We start from the raw sequence: 20,345 nt of genomic DNA, 5'->3' as shown, positions 1-20,345 counted from the left end.
GCATGTATGCAGCTGCTGATGCAGTGTGAAACAGATGTGGAGCCTAATCTGCTGTTTAGTCCATTTATCACAGAGAAGATCCCACCAATAATATGAACTTCACTTTGATGTGGTGACAAACTAAAGAGGTTTCCTCGTCTCCTTCATCAGATTGTGTGTCAGACCTGAATGCAGCGAGTAACCTTTAATGTTTAAATGGATCAAGGTTAAAGTCTCACAGCTCTAATGTGCAGCTGTCAGCTTACAAATAAACTGCAGCACAGAGCGCTCAAACACATATATTCATTCATTCATTCACTTCATAGATCTTTATCATCCATTCATGTGATCATGTTTCTGACTGATGAAGGTGGCATTCGATTGGTCCATTTGGTGTGGAAGAAGAGACAAATCAAACTCCTCCTTTTATGTGAGTGTGGACAGAGACTGAAGCTGAGTGAACACAAAGTTTTGAGCCCACATTGTGACAGCTGTTATCTCTGACTGCAGCTTTAGGTTTCATCAAGCCAGCGAACACAAAGAAAGCCTGGTTATGATGAACCTGCTTCATTGTTCAGCCCTCTGTGCAGCAACAGACGCTTGATCCTGTTTTATCTTAAAGTTGATGTGACATGTTCTTGTCCTTTTAACATGGCTGTGTTATTGTTACTGTTTGATTCTTATTAAACATCATTTCATTATTGTCACACAGACAGAAGACTGTCACATGTTTCAAAGTGGAAACTGATTGATTTAGTAAGTCAGACAGTGAAGCTTCAAAAACAGCTCAGCTCTTTCATTTGAATGTTCACGGGACTAAAAACTCAAGTGAGTGTTAACAACAAGTCAGTAAGAAGAAGAAAACATTGAACCCTGATCTTTAGTCAATTTACAACATTAATGTGAAATTAAGGATCAATGTGGATAAAACTAATGTGGCACTATAAAACTGATAGCAGAGAAATATTACATTAAAAATCATAGAACGGAAAATATTTTCACTGTTGATTTCAGTAAGCATCTCATCTTGTGTCGATTTAATCATGTGAAGAACATTTTATTTACCTGAGCTGTGAGATATAAGGCAGACACTGCAGGAAACTCCTCACTTCACTCTCTTCATGTGAGCAGCCTGTCAGCTCCACTTGTTTCTTCTCTGGTTGGAGTTTCAGCACTTCCAGGAGGATGGAGGTCTTTCTCTCTGAGAGCTTTATGGACCAGACTGCAGGAGCTGACTGGAAAACTGACTGTAATGATGGAAGGACACTCAAGCCTGTTTTAGTCTCATAATCCTTCACGTAGGTGTACAGATCCAGCAGGAAGTCACACTGATATTTCTTTCTATAATCACTCAAGTTTCCATTCCCAAAGGGGAATGTTTGATATGTGCACACTGATGATAACAGCTCCAGTATCTTCTCTCCTGTCTGCTGTTCTCTCTCTGCTGCTGCACAGAACAGATTCATAAAGAACCTGACTGCTTCATGAAGATGTGACCTTCTGCGACAAACACTGGAACAATAAGAAGGAAACATTTAGTGTTGATTAGATGTGAGCTGCATAAATACAACCACACACTACTGATGGACTCCATTCTGTCAACATGAAAAACTGAAAACACTGGGTCAATGACCAAGGAACCCAGACAATGTTGAGCCTCATGTCAGAGTGTTTAGGAGCTTGCAAAGAAGAGCGTCTGGACTTCTTTTCTGTGCCTCTTTGCTGACTTTAAGAACGCCCAATTAGGATAGCCGCACGTTTTGAGTGCTTCCTTTATGTGTGTGTTCCTTCTTTTTTCCTTCAGGCTTGGAGGGAACATGTTCTGCCCGGTGGTGTAGGGTCCTAATTACTCCAAGTTTGTGTTCCAGAGGGTGATGGGAGTCAAAGAGGAGGTACTGGTCCGTGTGTGTTGCCATTCTCTTCAATGTGCACCGTGCAGTCCAGGAAAGGCAAACAGTTATCCTTTGTGTCTTCCCTGGTGAACTTGATGTTTTTATCCACAGCGTTAATGTGCGCAGTGAGGGATTCCACTTCTTGTGTCTTGATTTTGACCCAGGTGTCGTCTACATATCTGTACCAGTGGCTGGGTACTCTTCCTTTGAAAGAGCCAAGAGCCTTCCTTTCCACTTCCTCCATGTAAAGATTGGCTACAATAGGGGACACAGGGGAGCCCATGGCGCAGCCATGTTTTTGTCTGTAGAAGCCTTCGTTGTATTTGAAGTATGTTGTGGTAAGGCAGAGGTCTAACAGTGTGCAGATCTGATCTTGTGTGAGGAGAGTTTTCTCCAAGCATGACATCCTGGTGCATTTCAGACCCAGCAACACACTCAGACAAAAACTGGTTCACCCGAAAGACAAAACTCCAAAACACAGACTTAACAATGTGGTGTATGCTGTACAGTGCAGCGAGGAATGCCCAGACCTCTACATTGGAGAGACCAAACAGCCACTTCATAAACGCATGGCACAACACAGAAGAGCCACCTCCACAGGACAAGACTCAGCAGTCCATCTGCATCTAAAGGACAAAGGTCACTCTTTCGAGGATACCAATGTTCACATTTTGGACAGAGAGGACAGATGGTTTGAAAGAGGAGTGAAAGAAGCCATTTATGTCCACTGTGAGCGACCATCTTTGAACAGAGGCGGTGGTTTACGACACCAACTGTCTGCCATCTATAATCCAGTTTTGAGTTCCCTCCCCAGACGCCTTAACGCCCACTCACATCCTGGGCTATCTGACCTCAGGAATTCGCATGATAAGGTGGGGCCAGGTTTCACAATGAGCTCACCTGAAACTCTGGCTGATTGGGACCCACACCCAGTTTCACACCTCGGCTCAGGCGATTAGAGGATCATCAGGGGGTCCTTTTGTCCCTCTGTGGGGGGATACTCCCACTAGGTTTATATCTGGGACTCTCCACCATTTGACCTTAGAACTGAAGAAGTTTCTCGGATGAGAGGTGAAACGTCTTCAAGTAACTTAAAGAAGTCCAGACGCTTTTCTTTGCAAGCTCCTTTGACTACGATGACCTGGATGACTGAGAACCTTCACAGACATATTCATTCACTTCTTCATAGATCTTTATCATCCATTCATGTGATCATGTTTCTGACTGATGAAGGCTGCATTCCAAGGAGGTATTTACTGATTTAGCTTGTTTTGTTGTACAGTGTTATTTTAGTTCTGTATCTTACTTTGAGTCTTTATTTTGTTAATACTGTGTAGTTTTCACAGTGGCTTTGGAGCAAAGCTCTAGACTAACTTTTTGACATGGGCGCACCGGTACGCCTAACTTTAAAAAATTAGGCGTACCGGCACAAAAGTTAGGCGCACTCAAAATTTTCAACCGCATCGCTTAACACCGCAGTTTTACATGTGCACTTTCTTTGGGGGCGAAGTCCATACAGACAATATTCATTTCTAAATTATTAACTAACAAACTTGTGCTTAAAGTGCTTTGTCAATATTGTAGAAAATGTTAAACTTAATCATCATCTTGGCCTCTTCTGACGACCTGTTTGCTGCTGTCTGTTGCTGAAAGGCAGTGGGGAGAGGGGACACTTGGGCAGTGCATTTATTGCAGCATATAATGTGTTTCCTGGATAAACTGTGCTTTTTCAGCATTCAAAGATTGATGGCACCGTGTCAGAGCACTGGCTATGAATTTCAGACGGATCAGGCCTTAACTTAACAAAAAAGTTATCAATAGTTCTTTTCATCTTTTCTTATTACTCACAGCTACATCCACTTCTCTCAGGCCCAGGCTGCTCACTAGGGCTGAGTATCATCACTGATTTCTATAATCCATTTGATTCCGGTTCTCAAAGTCCTGATTTGATTCAATTTAGCCTCAGACAGTCAGAAATATTATAATTCTGATCATTTATCAGTACTGATACACATGAGACTTCATCAGAATTGTGAAAATCACAGCAGATGCCTTTGTGTGAAAGTAACTGAGAATAAAACACAGAAAAACACGAAGGAGAGTTTCCTGGTCTGGCTTTTTATAGCAGATAACCTTAAAAATATTCTGCAATATTCTGCAATTTTGCATAATTTTAAGAAGTTTAAATTTCTTCAGTATTGAACAGCAGAAATTAGGCTTTCTTGTCCGAGGTCATTTAAGTGAAAAAAGAAAAAGACAGCGCTGTAAACAACAGTAGACTGGTGGGTAATAAGCGAATGAATAATGCAGAAAACAGAGATTTGAGACGGGAAACTGTTCCTGAAGTACACAGAGAGAGAGCTGTGCAGGAAGTGTGATTTTTATCGTAGTGGAAGCAAAACAGCAAAGGTCAGAGGGAATTCATGACGACATTGATCAAATGTGAAGCGTAGCTGCTGGCTCGGCAAATTTTGGTTGGAGAGAGACAAAACCTGCAGCTCAGAATCTAGCGCAAAAAAGACGCAAACACAGAGCGGACCGGACGCATCAGAATCGCTAAGCTCCGACAGCGTGTCCGTGTACGGGCCGTCGGGTGAGAAAGCCGAGAAAGACAAAGCTGATTCTGATGCGTCGGGTCCGCTCTGTGTTTACGTCTTTGTGTGGAATCCGTTAATGAATTGATATCGCTTTATTCAAGCTACTCACCTCCCACTTCCACCTGCACTTTCAACTGGACCACGGCCAATCAGAGAGGTCCTGCCCCTGACTATCTCTGATTGGTTTAGTCCACGATAGGGGCATAATGTGTGCCTGTTGTTGACCACATGGAGAGTTGCAGAGATTTTTTTTTTTGTTACCCGAACAGTTGGTCGCATTTGCGACCAAATTGGTCGCACTCTAGAGCCCTGCTTTGGAGAGAAGTCTTCAAACAAACCTGTGACGGAAAACCACTTGTGTCTGCCTGTTTCTTCAATGGAATTATAGTGAACCTTCAAAAACAGCTCAGCTTTATGGCATAAGCCATTCTATTTTTACTTATTTTGAAAGTATAAATGCAGATACTATTGCTTAGTGGGGGTTTTTTTTGTCTTTTTTTAAAAAATCTGGCTGGGACTTGGTTGCATTGTTCTGGATGGGTAGGGGAAAAAACAGAAAAAAACGTTTATTAACACTGCTGTAATTTTGTTAAATATAATTTTTATTCAATAAAAAAAAAATACCTTGATCAAATGGTAAATGGTAAATGGCCTGTATTTATATAGCGCTTTACTAGTCCCTAAGGACCCCAAAGCGCTTTACATATCCAGTCATCCACCCATTCACGCACACATTCATACACTGGTGATGGCAAGCTACATTGTAGCCACAGCCACCCTGGGGCGCACTGGGGCGCACACAAAAACAGCTCAGCTCTTTCATTTTAATGTTCACAGGACTAAAAAAATCAAGTGAGTGTTAACAACACCTGAATACACTCCACACTCTGCACTGTTCACTTCATTTTAGTTAGTATTAAAATGAAAAAAACTATTACTCCATGCAATACTGCACTAACTGCCACTTTAAATCTTGTATTGCTTCATTTATACTGCTGCCCACTTGTGCCACTTTATCTCATGTGCAATATGTTGTCCCCCCCTTCCTCAATAGACTTCAACGGTCACATTGCTATTTTAAGATTTCTTAAGATTTCATTATTTATACATGTGGGTAGATATACATATATATTAACTCTGTTAATATTTTACTGTACTATACTGCTGAGTGACTTGTCTTCTGCTTGTCAAACACATTTTATTGCAATGTTGACTCTGTGCAAACTTGCATATGACAAATAAAACTGAAACTGAATAATAAGAAGGAAACACTGAACCTTCATCATTAGTGAATGTACAATATTTATAGAAAATCAAAGATCAATGTGTCAATATAAAACTGATGACAGAGAAATATCATATGAATAAAAAAAATCTGTATAATTACATTAAAACTTGTAGAACGTAAAATATTTCCACTGTCGATTTAGAACAGCATCTCATCTTATGTAGATTTAATCATGTGAAGAAGATTTCATTTACCTGAGCTGTGAGATATAAGGCAGACACTGCAGGAAACTCCTCACTTCACTCTCTTCATGTGAGCAGTCTGTCAGCTTCACTTGTTTCTTCTCTGGTTGCAGTTTCAGCACTTCCAGGAGGATGAAGGTCTTTCTCTCTGAGAGGTTTATGAACCAGACTGCAGGAGCTGACTGGAAAACTGACTGTAATGATGGAAGGACACTCAAGCCTGTTTTAGTCTCGCACTCCTTCACATGGAAGCACAGATCCAGCAGGAACTCACACCATTTCTCTGTAAGAGTAGTGTTTTTGTATGTGCACACTGATGATAACAGCTCCAGTATCTTCTCTCCTGTCTGCTGTTCTCTCTCTGCTGCTGCACAGAACAGATTCACAAAGAACTTTGTTCTGTCTTCACCTGATGTCTTTGTATCAACACTGGAACAATAAGAAGGAAACATTTAGTGATGATTTGATCTCAGCTGCATAAAAACAACTACACACTACTGATGGATCAAACCCTTGTTTCACTCAGTGACACACAAATCACTTTGTAATGTTTGTGTGTTTAATCTGGATCTTTGTTGATTTTCTGTCTTCAGTAAAATGAAACTATGATAAAAATCAGAGACTGTTTATTACTTTGTAAGTCAGCAAATTTATATGTTGAGCCGAGGATTAAATAATTATTTCCTGCGCTGTAAAAAGGTAGAATACTCTGTGTGAGAACAGCTGGCTTTTGGCTGCCTTTTTTGCCAAAAATTACCTCAGACAACAAAGCCTCATTTCTGCTGTTTAATACTGAAGAAATGTAAACTTTTAAAACTTATGATGCCAAATTGCAAAACACTTAGCTATGTCTCTTAGAAAACCTTTGTAACTTTGCTCTGCTTTACTTCAGCAGCATAAGGTAATGTTCATATGTTGATTCGTGGTTTAATTCTGTTTTTTATCGACTGCAGAATATTTTTAAGGCGATTATCTGCTATAAACAGCCAGGCCAGGAAAATCTCCTTCATGTTTCTCTGCAGTTTATCCTCAGTTACTTTGACACAAAGGCATCTGCTGTGATGTTTACACCTCTGATGAAGTCTCACAAGTGTCAGTACTGATAAATGATCAGAATTCTAATCTTTCTTACTTTCTGAGTCAAAACTGAATACAATAGAATTGATTATAGAAATTAGTGACGTTACCCAGCTCTAGCATTAATATAGTGTTGTATTAATTTATTTATTTGAGTTTAGAGAGTTTAGATGTTATATTGGTTATGGTCACTGAATCCTGGTATTTATTGATTGAATGCAGTAACATCTCTGTGTTATACAGGCTAATGTTTGATATGACAGGAAATGATGTTTGCTTTGGATTCTCCATGATGAAGGAGATGGCAAGCCACCTCTGAACCTCATCACCTCCTTAGCCTGAGCAGCTGCTCTAAGTTTTCACTGTGACACACGAGGAGGCCACGCCCTTTTCTTTCATCATCCACCTGTGTGAAAGCACAGCACCAAACAGCTGAAATGATGTGTTTCATTCAGCAGCTCTTTGGAAGTGAACCTGACTGGACGCTGACCTGTTTACTAAAACTAACTGACTACAAACCAGAGGAAAGTTGAGCCTGAGGAACCAAGTAAAGAACTTCCAAACTCTTCAACATCCCAGAGACACTTTCCTGCATTATCAGGTGACTCCTTGTGATGAGGGAGCAACCTAAAGTAGCTTTGATCACTTCAATATCAACATTGTGTTTCTGCTGTTTACACTTGTCTGTGACGCTGTCACGGTTCTGGGTCCGTTGGACCCAGTATTTTGAGTTCATTATGTTTTGGTACTTTTGCATCATGGATTTTCCTTTATGTTTCTCTGGTACTTGGTGTTTCAGTTATCTTGGTGTTTTTCTATATTATGATTTATGATCTGATACTGTTGTGATTATGATTATCATTTAGTAGCCTTTGGTCAGTGTCAAGTCTGTCTCTGTCTAGTCTGTGTCTTAGTAAAGTGTGTTTTGTTTCCTGTTTTACTTTGAAGGTTCTTGTTCCTGTCTGATGTTAGTATGTGCAGCTTTGTTCCCCCTGTCTCGTTAGCCCTGATCTCTCCCAGCTGTGTCTCCCTCCTGTTGCCGATTTCCCCGTTACTACCCTGTGTATATAAGCCCTGTGTTTTCCCATGCTCAGTGTCGCGTCGTACCATCAGTTTATGCCTGTGTGTTCTTGGTCTCAGTGTTCCGTCCTCACTTTATGTTTGTTTTCCTGCCAGCAATAAAGCTGAGGTTTTTTGAGTTACATTCCATTTTCCGAGTCCTGCATTTGGATCCTCATCTCTGCCTGCCCGCACACAGAGCCTTGACAGAACGACGCGACCAGTAATGGATCCAGCGGACTCACCGTGGAAGCGCAGCTCCCGTTTTGACGGGACTCGGCTAGCGCTTGGAGGGCCTCCGTGCTGCCGTTCCTCGCTGGCAGCCTACCCTTCGGCCCACTCGTCTGCTTCCTCCCCGCAGACGCCCAGGTCTCGCAGAAAACGCTCCAGCCGGTCCCGGGAGGATTACTACGAGCCTGCAAGCAATCAGCTCACGCCTGCACAAGCCTTTTACAAGATGTTAGGGATTATTATCGTGCCACCTGACTCACCCAGCATTTCCACATCACAGCAGGAGCAGCCACAGAGTCCTCCCTCGTCATATTCCGCCAGCGCCGCTCCCTCTTCAACAGGGAGGCAGCGAACACGCAGCCAGCACTCACAGCTCCAGCAGGAGCCTGGGATTCAGCTCAAACAACCGCCTAGGGTGAGTGACAGAGTCTCCCTTCATTCGCCTTTTTTGTCAAGGGATAGACAGACTGTTTCCCCCAAAGCTGCGAACGCCAGCTACATGAACACTACAGCTCGTGTTTCTCCGGTTCGGGAAAATAAGAGTTTTCGTTTTAAGAATGACTATTTTCCCATTGGTTCAGAAGACTGTGCGCCTGATGTTTTTTCAGATCCAGGAGTTAAGACTGTTCCGTCTGGATCTGTTTATTCTGGAGCTATGTTTATTCAGTCAGCTGCCCGTCCGCTTTCAGCTCAGTCTCCAGTGTCCCCTGCTCGGCAGCCACCTGTAGCTCAGTGTCCTGTGTTTCCTGCTCAGAAGCCGCCTGTAGCCCAGACACCAACTCCACCACCACCACTTTCGCCTCAAGCTCAGTTAGCCGCCCGGCCTCAAGCTCAGTTAGCCGCCCGGCCTCAAGCTCAGTTAGCCGCCCGGCCTCAAGCTCAGTTAGCCGCCCGGCCTCAAGCTCAGTTAGCCGCCCGGCCTCAAGCTCAGTTAGCCGCCCGGCCTCAAGCTCAGTCTCCAATTCCACCACCGTCGTCATCCCAACCATTGTTTCAGTCACCCTCAGTTCAGCCTCCTGTTCAGCAGCCACTAGCCCTGCACCCTGTGTCACTTGCTACCCCGGTACAACAAGCTCAGTCAAATCAATCTAAAAGGAACTGTGTTTCATCAGTTTGTTCTAAGCAGAGCAACAAACCTCATGATAATGTAATCATTCCTAAAAAGCTGGTCAGTTCAGAGACTGTGACGCGCTCCAGGGCCTCCCCAGAGGCTGAGTTTCAGCCCTCAGCCTACTCTGGACCCCTGGAGGCTAGGAACCCAGCTGAGGACTGCACCCGGCTGTCACTGCCTGAGCAGAGTCAATGCTCTGGGCGGCTGAAGTCTGCTATGTGTTTGCCAGAGGCCCGTGCGCCTGCTGGTCCTGTTCTGTCCCTGCCAGAGGCCCGTGCGCCTGCTGGTCCTGTTCTGTCCCTGCCAGAGGCCCGTGCGCCTGCTGGTCCTGTCCTGTGTGTTCCAGGGGCCCCTGTGCCCACTGGTCCTGAGACTGTTCTCGCTGGAGGGCCCGAGGAGCCCGTCCAGCCTCCTTCCTCGTCAGCTGGGGGGCCCGAGGAGCCCGTCCAGCCTCCTTCCTCGTCAGCTGGGGGGCCCGAGGAGCCCGTCCAGCCTCCTTCCTCGTCAGCTGGGGGGCCCGAGGAGCCCGTCCAGCCACCAGCTGCTCCACCAGCAGCCTTGTCCACGCTTGCAGCGGCAGTTTCATCCATGCCGCCGCCTGCTGCAGCGCCTCCGTCTCCAGCTTCCACGCCAGCTGCAGCATTCCGTGTCTTCAGCTTCCACGCCAGCTGCAGCCTCCATGTCTTCAGCTTCCACGCCAGCTGCAGCCTCCGTGTCTTCAGCTTCCACGCCAGCTGCAGCCTCCGTGTCTTCAGCTTCCACGCCAGCTGCAGCCTCCGTGTCTTCAGCTTCCACGCCAGCTGCCGCCTCCGTGTCTCCACCCATGCCGTCGCCTGGCTCGGCTCCGGCTTCAGCATCACCCACGCCTGGTCCGGCTCCGGCTTCAGCATCACCCACGCCTGGTCCGGCTCCGGCTTCAGCATCACCCACGCCTGGTCCGGCTCCGCCTTCAGCTTCGCCTGGTCCGGCTTCGCCTTCAGCTTCGCCTTCAGCTTCATTCGCTTCGCCGGGTCCAGCCTCCGCAGCCGCTTCAGCGTCGTCTGGTCCAGCCTCCGCGTCCTCATCCTCGTCTGGTCCAGCTCCCGCATCACCAGCTTCGTTTGGCCCCGCCTCTGCATCAGCCTCACCTGGTTCAGCCTCCGCATTCGCTTCAGCGTCGCCTGGCCCAGCTTCGGCTTCAGCCTCTGCCTCATCTGATCCAACCTCCACTTCGCCTGGGGCTGCAGGGGCCACGCAGCCTTCGGGTCCCCTCCTACCACCTCCACATTGTCGGTCATCTGCCAGGCCGCTTGTTGGGCATCATCACCACCGTGGCCGCCCTCCGGACTTCTGTTGCCGCCACTGCCTTCCGCGTGGCCGGCCTCCAGGCATGCATTCCCGCCGCCGTTGCCGTCCGCACGGTCGGCCCCCAGAAGTGCTTCCTCGCCGCCGTTGCCGTCCGCACGGTCGGCCCCCAGAACTGCTTCCTCGCCGCCGTTGCCGTCCGCACGGTCGGCCTCCAGAACTGTTTGCCCGCCATCGCCATGTGCACGGTCGGCCTCCAGAACTGTTCGCACGTCGCCACTGTTGCCGTGTGCACGGTCAGCCCCCTGGACTTTTTGTAGACTCTTGGTGAGCTCTCGTTTCGTTTTTGATATGCTTTCCTGCGTTTTTTGGACTCTGGTGCTCCTTGTTTTTTTTTTTTTTTGCTTGGGCCTGTCCCTCCATCCTGGACCCCCTCCGCCCGCCCTGGCCTGGTGCTTTGTTGTGCTTTTTTTGTTTGGGGCTGGCGGGAGTCAGCCCTTAGAGGGGGGGTACTGTCACGGTTCTGGGTCCGTTGGACCCAGTATTTTGAGTTCATTATGTTTTGGTACTTTTGCATCATGGATTTTCCTTTATGTTTCTCTGGTACTTGGTGTTTCAGTTATCTTGGTGTTTTTCAATATTATGATTTATGATCTGATACTGTTGTGATTATGATTATCATTTAGTAGCCTTTGGTCAGTGTCAAGTCTGTCTCTGTCTAGTCTGTGTCTTAGTAAAGTGTGTTTTGTTTCCTGTTTTACTTTGAAGGTTCTTGTTCCTGTCTGATGTTAGTATGTGCAGCTTTGTTCCCCCTGTCTCGTTAGCCCTGATCTCTCCCAGCTGTGTCTCCCTCCTGTTGCCGATTTCCCCGTTACTACCCTGTGTATATAAGCCCTGTGTTTTCCCATGCTCAGTGTCGCGTCGTACCATCAGTTTATGCCTGTGTGTTCTTGGTCTCAGTGTTCCGTCCTCACTTTATGTTTGTTTTCCTGCCAGCAATAAAGCTGAGGTTTTTTGAGTTACATTCCATTTTCCGAGTCCTGCATTTGGATCCTCATCTCTGCCTGCCCGCACACAGAGCCTTGACAGACGCTCTGTGAAATATTCAGAGTCACTTTGAGCTTTTTCCTTTTTCTGTCATGAAGACAGCTGAGACTGGTTGGAGTCTCCAGGTCCTGCTGACCTTTCACTTTATTTGATAAATGCTTTGTGAGGCATGGATGGGCCTCACTTTAGACCAGCTCACACAAGACACATCACTAACAACCAGTAACTGCCTGAATTAACCAGGAATATCTGTGATACATGTAAAACTTTAGATTCTTAATCCATCATTGAAAACATATCAAACTGCTGTCATTAAACATGTTATATATGAGCTTATTAAGCAACACTTAACATTTATATCCATGTTTATGAATGACATACCAAGGAGGAGAAATGCTTTATAAATGATGAAATAAGTATTAACTAACACCTCACTAATGCTTAAGAGTGTGTAGCTATTATAAAGTGTTAGCAGTAAAACACTAAATATGAACAATATAGAAACACACAGAGTGGAACAACAACATCTACACTTGATATCTTGTACAACAGCAGCTTCACCTGCTGCTCACATCACACACGTGGAAATCACACTTATTCTACATCTGCAGGTGGAGACACAAAGTGATGAAGACTCTCTGCTGTCTGAAGTCTTCACTTGTTGCTCAATGTAAAGCTGCTAACATGATCATCATGCTCAGTGAAATTCACTGCAGTCAAACACAGCTAACTGTGAAAATCTGTCTCCTTTCCTTTTGAAATGCTGTTTGTTTACTGATGTGATGGCCAGCCACACATGGTAAGCTCCACACCTCACCACTAGTTGCTCCACTTTAGTTTAATTTGCAGTCACTACTTCAAATATATAATACTTGTTGTCAAATATATTGCTCCTTTATTAATTTTTTGTCCATCACACTTTCCAGTGTTTAGATGGAGTGCAAATATGCAAGGTCAAAGTTCTGTTTTATGTTATATTAATATTGTCGCGCTGACCTAGTAGGTGTGGCTGTTACTCCTCTCTTCCTCCTCCTGCCCACTACCTGCTCTGTGCTGCTGCCTGCGCGTGGCCGCTGATTAGACCTTGTGTGCAATCTACAACTAAGCGCGGCCTGGTGCGCGCCGCTCCGCCAGGTGAGCTGAATTAGAGCAACCAAGGGCTGGCGTGCCTAGTAGACCATAAAATGCATGCAGCAATCAGCAATCAGCAATAGGGCGACCGTGGCTCAGGGGGTTGGGAATTGCATCTGTAACCGGAAGGTCGCCGGTTCGATCCCTGGGCTCTCTGTCCTGGTCGTTGTGTCCCTGGGCAAGACACTTTACCCTACTTGCCTACTGGTGTTGGCCAGAGGGGCCGATGGCGCGATATGGCAGCCTCGCTTCTGTCAGTCTGCCCCAGGGCAGCTGTAGCTACAACTGTAGCTTGCCTCCACCAGTGTATGAATGTGAGAGTGAATGAATAGTGGTATTGTAAAGCGCTTTGGGTGCCTTGAAAAGCGCTATATAAATCCAATCCATTATTATTATTATTATTATTATTTGACCCGGGTGCGACATACTGAGAGGACAGCAAATGAAGCACAATCCACTTTCCACTGTGAGGAAGACTTTGAGCTAGACGGGCTATCGGTAAGCTCTTGGACTCATATTTGCTGCTTATATGTTGGGGAACTATGGAAGCTCAATTGTGGAAATGTATTTATGCTTTGGGAAATAGTTACTGCATTTAAGTTCAAAAAATTATATTGATATTAAAATTAATGTTTAAGTTTGAGTAAATTGTTTATGTAGATAGTGTTTCCCACATATTTATGTTAATTAATACTAAAAATAGTTACCCCAAATCCTTGGTTAAATCTTAAAACTAGTGTAAATATGTTTGGTTTGATTTAAGGAAAATAATTCTTTGTAAAAGAAAATCCTTGGTTAAAGTCTTTATTAAAATATTTGCAAACTCTAAAATGTATACTTTAAAAATGTAATTGTTTATAAAAAGTGTAAAAATGCAAGGTAGACATTTAAGAACCACAGTTTATTTCATCTTCGTTGTATGAAATTACTCAGCTCTGTGATTAAAAACCAATGAATGTAAAACTAACTTAAACTGGGTTAAATGATAGTTTAGACAAAAGTATTTAGCTTTAGCTATGTTACGTGGCTTTATTGAAGTGTATATTTTTGTTATTTCATTTGTCTTCTGTATAATGCATTTAATTTATCTGATTAATGAAATGTTCTTTATTTTTTGTGTTGAAAGGTTTTTCACCTACTACTACCTATCTACATATCTATCTATATCTATCCACCTATCAGCTATCTAACTAGCTGGTCAAAATAAAGTGAGTGAAATTCAAAGTCTGGTCTTTTTCAAGTGTGGGCACCTCACAAACAGAGAACACTTGACAAATACATCTTTCTTTATTTGAGGTACCTGATGTTTTGGCTTCTCCTTTCTGGTTGGCAAAGTGTAACACTGGTGGTGCAATACTAGTAGTGGGCATGTAAGACCTGTTAGTGCTACTTCTAGCCTTCTTTGCATGTAGTACAGGCAGTATAGTTACCTTTAACCACAGTACGAGGACAGAAGGGAAATATGGGCCAGATCAGACAGGTTCTAGATTCGTAGGAGCCAAGGGTGTATGACTACAGAGGACTTGTACGCAGTAAGTGTAGAAAACACAATTGCATTTATTGACAATTATTAAAGTTTGGCAGGTTATGCACATTTAACAAAAGTAGAGTGCGCTTCTTGAAAACAAAATAAAATAAACCCCACAAATGGTCGACCTAAGGATATATTGTTTTTTGTGTCTTTTTTTAAAGTCAATTTCAGTCTGTCAATGTTCAATAGTCACTCAGTGTGTTTGTAACCAGTCGGGTTACAATCTACCAGTTCATCCGGCTCTTGGGCTGGGCTCGCCATCCAGTACTGGAAAAGGGATCCTCGATTCTTCTCAGGTCCTCAAAACCAATCCAATCCAAATAAGCAAAGGGAAAAAACCTGACCATGTGAAGCAACAAATGCTACACAGGGCTTCACAGTGCTCACGCTGGCTCAAGGCCTCTGGAATACAGTATCACTCTTATTATTCTCACCGAAAAAAGGACTTTTACTATCCAGCTATCTTCTTCGCCGCACGGGTTAACGGATCTTTCATCGTCTGTGTCTCTGGCGTATCTGACTGGCACACGAAGGCACACAGGTGTCTGAGCAGCGCACATAAAATGGGGGAGGGTCAGACCGGCCAATCATTGGTTGCTCAGTGGATCTAACAAACGCACTCTAAAGGACAAAGTCCTGCCCCCACACCATTTATATATTACATATACATACGTACATATTAATTAAAGTTATGTTTACATGCTCTTCATCAGTATTTATTATATTTAACTGTGTTTTTATCAATATTTATTCCCATTGTGAGAGTATGAATATTTATACTTTTAATCCCGTTTTAACACTGTGTTACAAAAGTGCTGTGGGATCTGAAGTACTGCTGACAGCCTAATTGGACTAAACCACATGCTTCATTGTGTGGGGGTGTTTCAAGTTTGTTTAATTGTTTTGTGTTACTGGGTTATATTGTAGGCATTTTGTTTTCCCCTGGTCTCTCATTTGGTTTAGCTGAACTAGTATTTAAGTTCCCTCATGTGTCATTTCAGGAAGTCAGTTTGTCTTATGTTTGTTTGAGTTTTTGTTAGTTGTTATTTTGACTTGACCTCTTTTATTGGTCTGCCTGTTTAAGTGTTGGCATGTCAATTATTTTTCATATTTTTTGGTCAATTAAACCCCATTTTTGAATTAAAACCCGTGTCCTCTATGCCTTACTGCTTGGTCCCTGAAAACTGACAACAAGAAACTGAAAGAGTCGATCAAATATAACAGCAGCAACAATAAAACTTAAGCATGATTCCATCGTACTGAATCCCCAAAGTTTAAATATGAAACAAATGAAAAAGGAATATTACCAGAATATTGCAAATATGAAAAAAACCCTGAGGATTAAATAGTCTACATTTTTTTCTTTGTTTAAAATTACATATTTCCTTATACAGATTTAATCATGTAAAGAACATTTCATTTACCTGAGCTGTGAGATGTAAGGCAGACACTGCAGGAAACTCCTCACTTCACTCTCTTCATGTGAGCAGTCTGTCAGCTCCACTTGTTTCTTCTCTGGTTGGAGTTTCAGCACTTCCAGGAGGATGGAGGTCTTTCTCTCTGAGAGCTTTATGGACCAGACTGCAGGAGCTGACTGGAAAACTGACTGTAATGATGGAAGGACACTCAAGCCTGTTTTAGTCTCATAGTCATTTACATGGGAGCACAGATCCAGCAGGAAATCACACTGATATGCGTCATCATCATCATCATCAATGAAAGGGAAAGTTCCATGTTTGCACACTGATGATAACAGCTCCAGTATCTTCTCTCCTGTCTGCTGTTCTCTCTCTGCTGCTGCACAGAACAGATTCACAAAGAACTTTGTTCTGTCTTCATCTGATGTCTTTGTATCAACACTGGAACAATAAGGAAACATTTAGTGATGATTTGATCTCAGCTGCATAAAAACAACTACACACTACTGATGGATCAAATCCTTGTTTCACTCAGTGACACACAAATCACTTTGTAATGTTTGTGTTTAATCTGGATCTTTGTTGATTTTCTCTCTTCAGTAAAATGAAACTATAATAAAAATCAGAGACTGTTTATTACTTTGTAAGTCAGCAAACTTGTAAATTGAGCAGAGGATCAAATAATTATTTCCTGCGCTGTAAAAAGGTAGAATACTCTGTGTGAGAACAGCTGTGATAGTGTTGTATTAATTCATATATTTCAGAGTATTTTGAGAGTTGTCCATGTGTGTCCTGTATATAATCAAAGTCCATTTAAAGCCATCTTCCATCAGAGCAGCTGAACATTTTTTTAGACTGTTCCTGACTCACAACACAAACATTAATCCTGTGTGTGAAATCACTGCGTACTGAACTGTAACTGTCATTTATTTGCTGTCTGACTTTAGAGAGTAAAACACTAAATATCAACAATATAGAAACACACAGAGTGGAACAACAACATCTACACTTCATATCTTGTACAACAGCAGCTTCACCTGCTGCTCACATCACACACGTGGAAATCACATATTTACTAACATTTGCTGAGCCATTAATTTAAATTTTGATTCATTTACTTTTGAAAGTTTGCAAAATTATATTACATTAATATTTTCTGCAGCTGAAGAAGAGTCTTAAACACAAAGTGGATCATGTTGAGCCTCCTGTCAGAGTGTTTAGTTTCACCAAAGCAGCTCTCTTTGTACCTGGCTATATCACCATGGTAACAGATGCTGAACACACAGCCTGGTTTAGATCAGGTTATGTTCAGAGTTTCAGATTAAAATCAGCTGTAAGTGCCACATTTTCTCTGATTCTGTTATTTCCAGTCTGCTCTGAGTGTGATGTAGAGTCTCTGCTGAATCAGTACGTGTTATATATACAACCTGTTGATCTGTATCAGTCTGACTAACAGCACTGAATGAAGCCCAGCTGTAAAGTTACAGCAGCACAGTCTGTGTGTCACATGGTCACACAAGTTTACATGTATGCAGCTGCTGATGCAGTGTGAAACAGATGTGGAGCCTAATCTGCTGTTTAGTCCATTTATCACAGAGAAGATCCCACCAATAATATGAACTTCACTTTGATGTGGTGACAAACTAAAGAGGTTTCCTCGTCTCCTTCATCAGATTGTGTGTCAGACCTGAATGCAGCGAGTAACCTTTAATCTTTAAATGGATCAAGGTTAAAGTCTCACAGCTCTAATGTGCAGCTGTCAGCTTACAAATAAACTGCAGCACAGAGCGCTCAAACACATATATTCATTCATTCATTCACTTCATAGATCTTTATCATCCATTCATGTGATCATGTTTCTGACTGATGAAGGTGGCATTCGATTGGTCCATTTGGTGTGGAAGAAGAGACAAATCAAACTCCTCCTTTTATGTGAGTGTGGACAGAGACTGAAGCTGAGTGAACACAAAGTTTTGAGCCCACATTGTGACAGCTGTTATCTCTGACTGCAGCTTTAGGTTTCATCAAGCCAGCGAACACAAAGAAAGCCTGGTTATGATGAACCTGCTTCATTGTTCAGCCCTCTGTGCAGCAACAGACGCTTGATCCTGTTTTATCTTAAAGTTGATGTGACATGTTCTTGTCCTTTTAACATGGCTGTGTTATTGTTACTGTTTGATTCTTATTAAACATCATTTCATTATTGTCACACAGACAGAAGACTGTCACATGTTTCAAAGTGGAAACTGACTGATTTAGTAAGTCAGACAGTGAAGCTTCAAAAACAGCTCAGCTCTTTCATTTGAATGTTCACGGGACTAAAAACTCAAGTGAGTGTTAACAACAAGTCAGTAAGAAGAAGAAAACATTGAACCCTGATCTTTAGTCAATTTACAACATTTGTGTGAAATGAAGGATCAATGTGGATAAAACTAATGTGGCACTATAAAACTGATAGCAGAGAAATATTACATTAAAAATCATAGAACGGAAAATATTTTCACTGTTGATTTCAGTAAGCATCTCATCTTGTGTTGATTTAATCATGTGAAGAACATTTTATTTACCTGAGCTGTGAGATATAAGGCAGACAATGTCGACAAAACGTTTTGCACCGTCAAAGGCACCTGCGGTAACACCCAAAAGGCAGAGGACGACGCTAACCATCGCACAAAAAGTTGGATTTCTGGACATGCTAAAGGAAGGTAGAAGTTTCCGTATTTTTCGGACCGTAAGGCACACTGGATTATCAGGTGCGTTAAGTGAAACAAAACAGTCAGATAAGACTTTAAGAGTCTTTAGAGAAGAGAGAAAAGTGTGAAAATGTTCATGCCTGTCTGAGAAAACTGTGTAAAGTGTGTAGTGAGGGGCTTTAAAGCCTTAAAACATCTATAATAATTGTAAAAAATAAAGTTGGCTACTTCGTGGATTTCACCCATCGCGGGTTATTTTTAGAACGTAACTCCGGCGATAAATGAGGGAACACTGTAATTAACATATTGCTTCATTGGTTAACCATGCAAAGCAATAGTCCTGCAATTCATCTGAAGGTGCAATACTGTATGAAAATAATCTACCATAGTTTATGGTTTATTCATGATATCTGATAAAAATTGTGGACCTTTTATGAACCAATAAGCTGATTGTGATTCAATAAATTACATTCCATGATTAAGCAGCGCTGTAAAGAATATTGTTAGAAACTAGAATTAATGGTTTGTGCTTGTTCTGGTTAAAGCACTTGCATTATTTACATATGGCCATATACATAACTATGGAATGTGATTTTAATCAGTGATAGCGCTGTTGTTTACAGGCTTGGTTTTTTGTGAGATCGTGAGACCTGGATTTCTTCCTTGCCAAGGGAGACGGTGAGCTTCTCCCTTTGAAAGAACCATAGCCATTCCAGGTTGCTCTTCCCTCAAGCACAATTGCAACAGTGCGGTCGGACGAAATCGCACCAATCACAGACATCTGACCTTCTGGATTTCACTTAACTAAACACTGACTATTAAGCCGGCATGACAGACATATGTGAGCTCAGATATGATTCTGGGGTATTACTGTTATTGCTATTATTGTATTCTATTTTCATATTGTCATTCCTGTTTATGAAATTGATGTTTAGTACAAGTCAAAACAGTTTTACCTGTGACTCCAGTCATTCTTCTGCACCTTAGTCCTCCTATGACTCTAGCTTGTGGCCCATTTTCCTTTTACTTTAACTTCCCCTCCCCTATCCTTTAGTAGCCTACATAGATCAAAACTAATAAAAATAAAACTGATAACAGAGCAATTACAAATGCATACAAGGTACAAGTTACAATTAAGTTATTATTGATAGAAAGTAAAATATTTCCAGTGTTGTTTCAGGGAGCACTTCATTTTATGTAGAGTTACTCATGTGAAGAACATTTCATTTACCTGAGCTGTGAGATATAAGGCAGACACTGCAGGAAACTCCTCACTTCACTCTCTTCATGTGAGCAGTCTGTCAGCTCCACTTGTTTCTTCTCTGGTTGGAGTTTCAGCACTTCCAGGAGGATGGAGGTCTTTCTGTCTGAGAGCTTTATGGACCAGACTGCAGGAGCTGACTGGAAAACTGACTGTAATGATGGAAGGACACTCAAGCCTGTTTTAGTCTCATAGTCCTTCAATTTGGAATAGAGATCCAGCAGGAAGTCACTTTGACACTTCTTTCCATAATCACTCAAGTTTATGTTCCCATAGGGGAATGTTTGATATGTGCACACTGATGATAACAGCTCCAGTATCTTCTCTCCTGTCTGCTGTTCTCTCTCTGCTGCTGCACAGAACATATTCTCAAAGAACCTGATTTTTTCTTTGTGTGACCACCAAGCATCAACACTGGAACGATAAGAAGGAAACATTTAGTGATGATTAGATCTAAGGTGCAGAAATACAACCACACACTCACTATAGAGCTGCTACCATCATCATCATCATGCACAGTAAAGTTCAACAAAGTCAGGAGATAAAGTGCAGCTTCATGTAACT

The 20,345-nt window shown here is 42.8% G+C and overlaps 1 protein-coding gene across 1 annotated transcript in view; it reads right to left on the bottom strand.

The window, feature by feature from the left end:
- Positions 1–20,345, bottom strand: part of LOC146547118 (uncharacterized) — a 266,741-nt gene that overhangs the window by 238,282 nt on the left and 8,114 nt on the right. Inside the window, exons 5-9 of the mRNA XM_085265834.1 lie at positions 19,752–20,195; positions 15,834–16,268; positions 5,951–6,367; positions 5,348–5,353; positions 1,045–1,479 (exon numbers count right to left, since the gene is read on the bottom strand). Coding sequence (XP_085121960.1) covers positions 1,045–1,479; positions 5,348–5,353; positions 5,951–6,367; positions 15,834–16,268; positions 19,752–20,195 — 1,737 coding nt within the window. The remainder of the gene's footprint in view (positions 1–1,044; positions 1,480–5,347; positions 5,354–5,950; positions 6,368–15,833; positions 16,269–19,751; positions 20,196–20,345) is intronic.

This window comes from Mchenga conophoros, linkage group LG23 (assembly GCF_057382185.1).
Source record: "Mchenga conophoros isolate Kocher_MC1m ecotype Shallow Benthic linkage group LG23, M_conophoros_male_GT1.1, whole genome shotgun sequence".
Classification (NCBI taxonomy): Eukaryota; Metazoa; Chordata; class Actinopteri; order Cichliformes; family Cichlidae; genus Mchenga; species Mchenga conophoros.
This window is presented reverse-complemented; position numbering and strand designations above follow the sequence as displayed.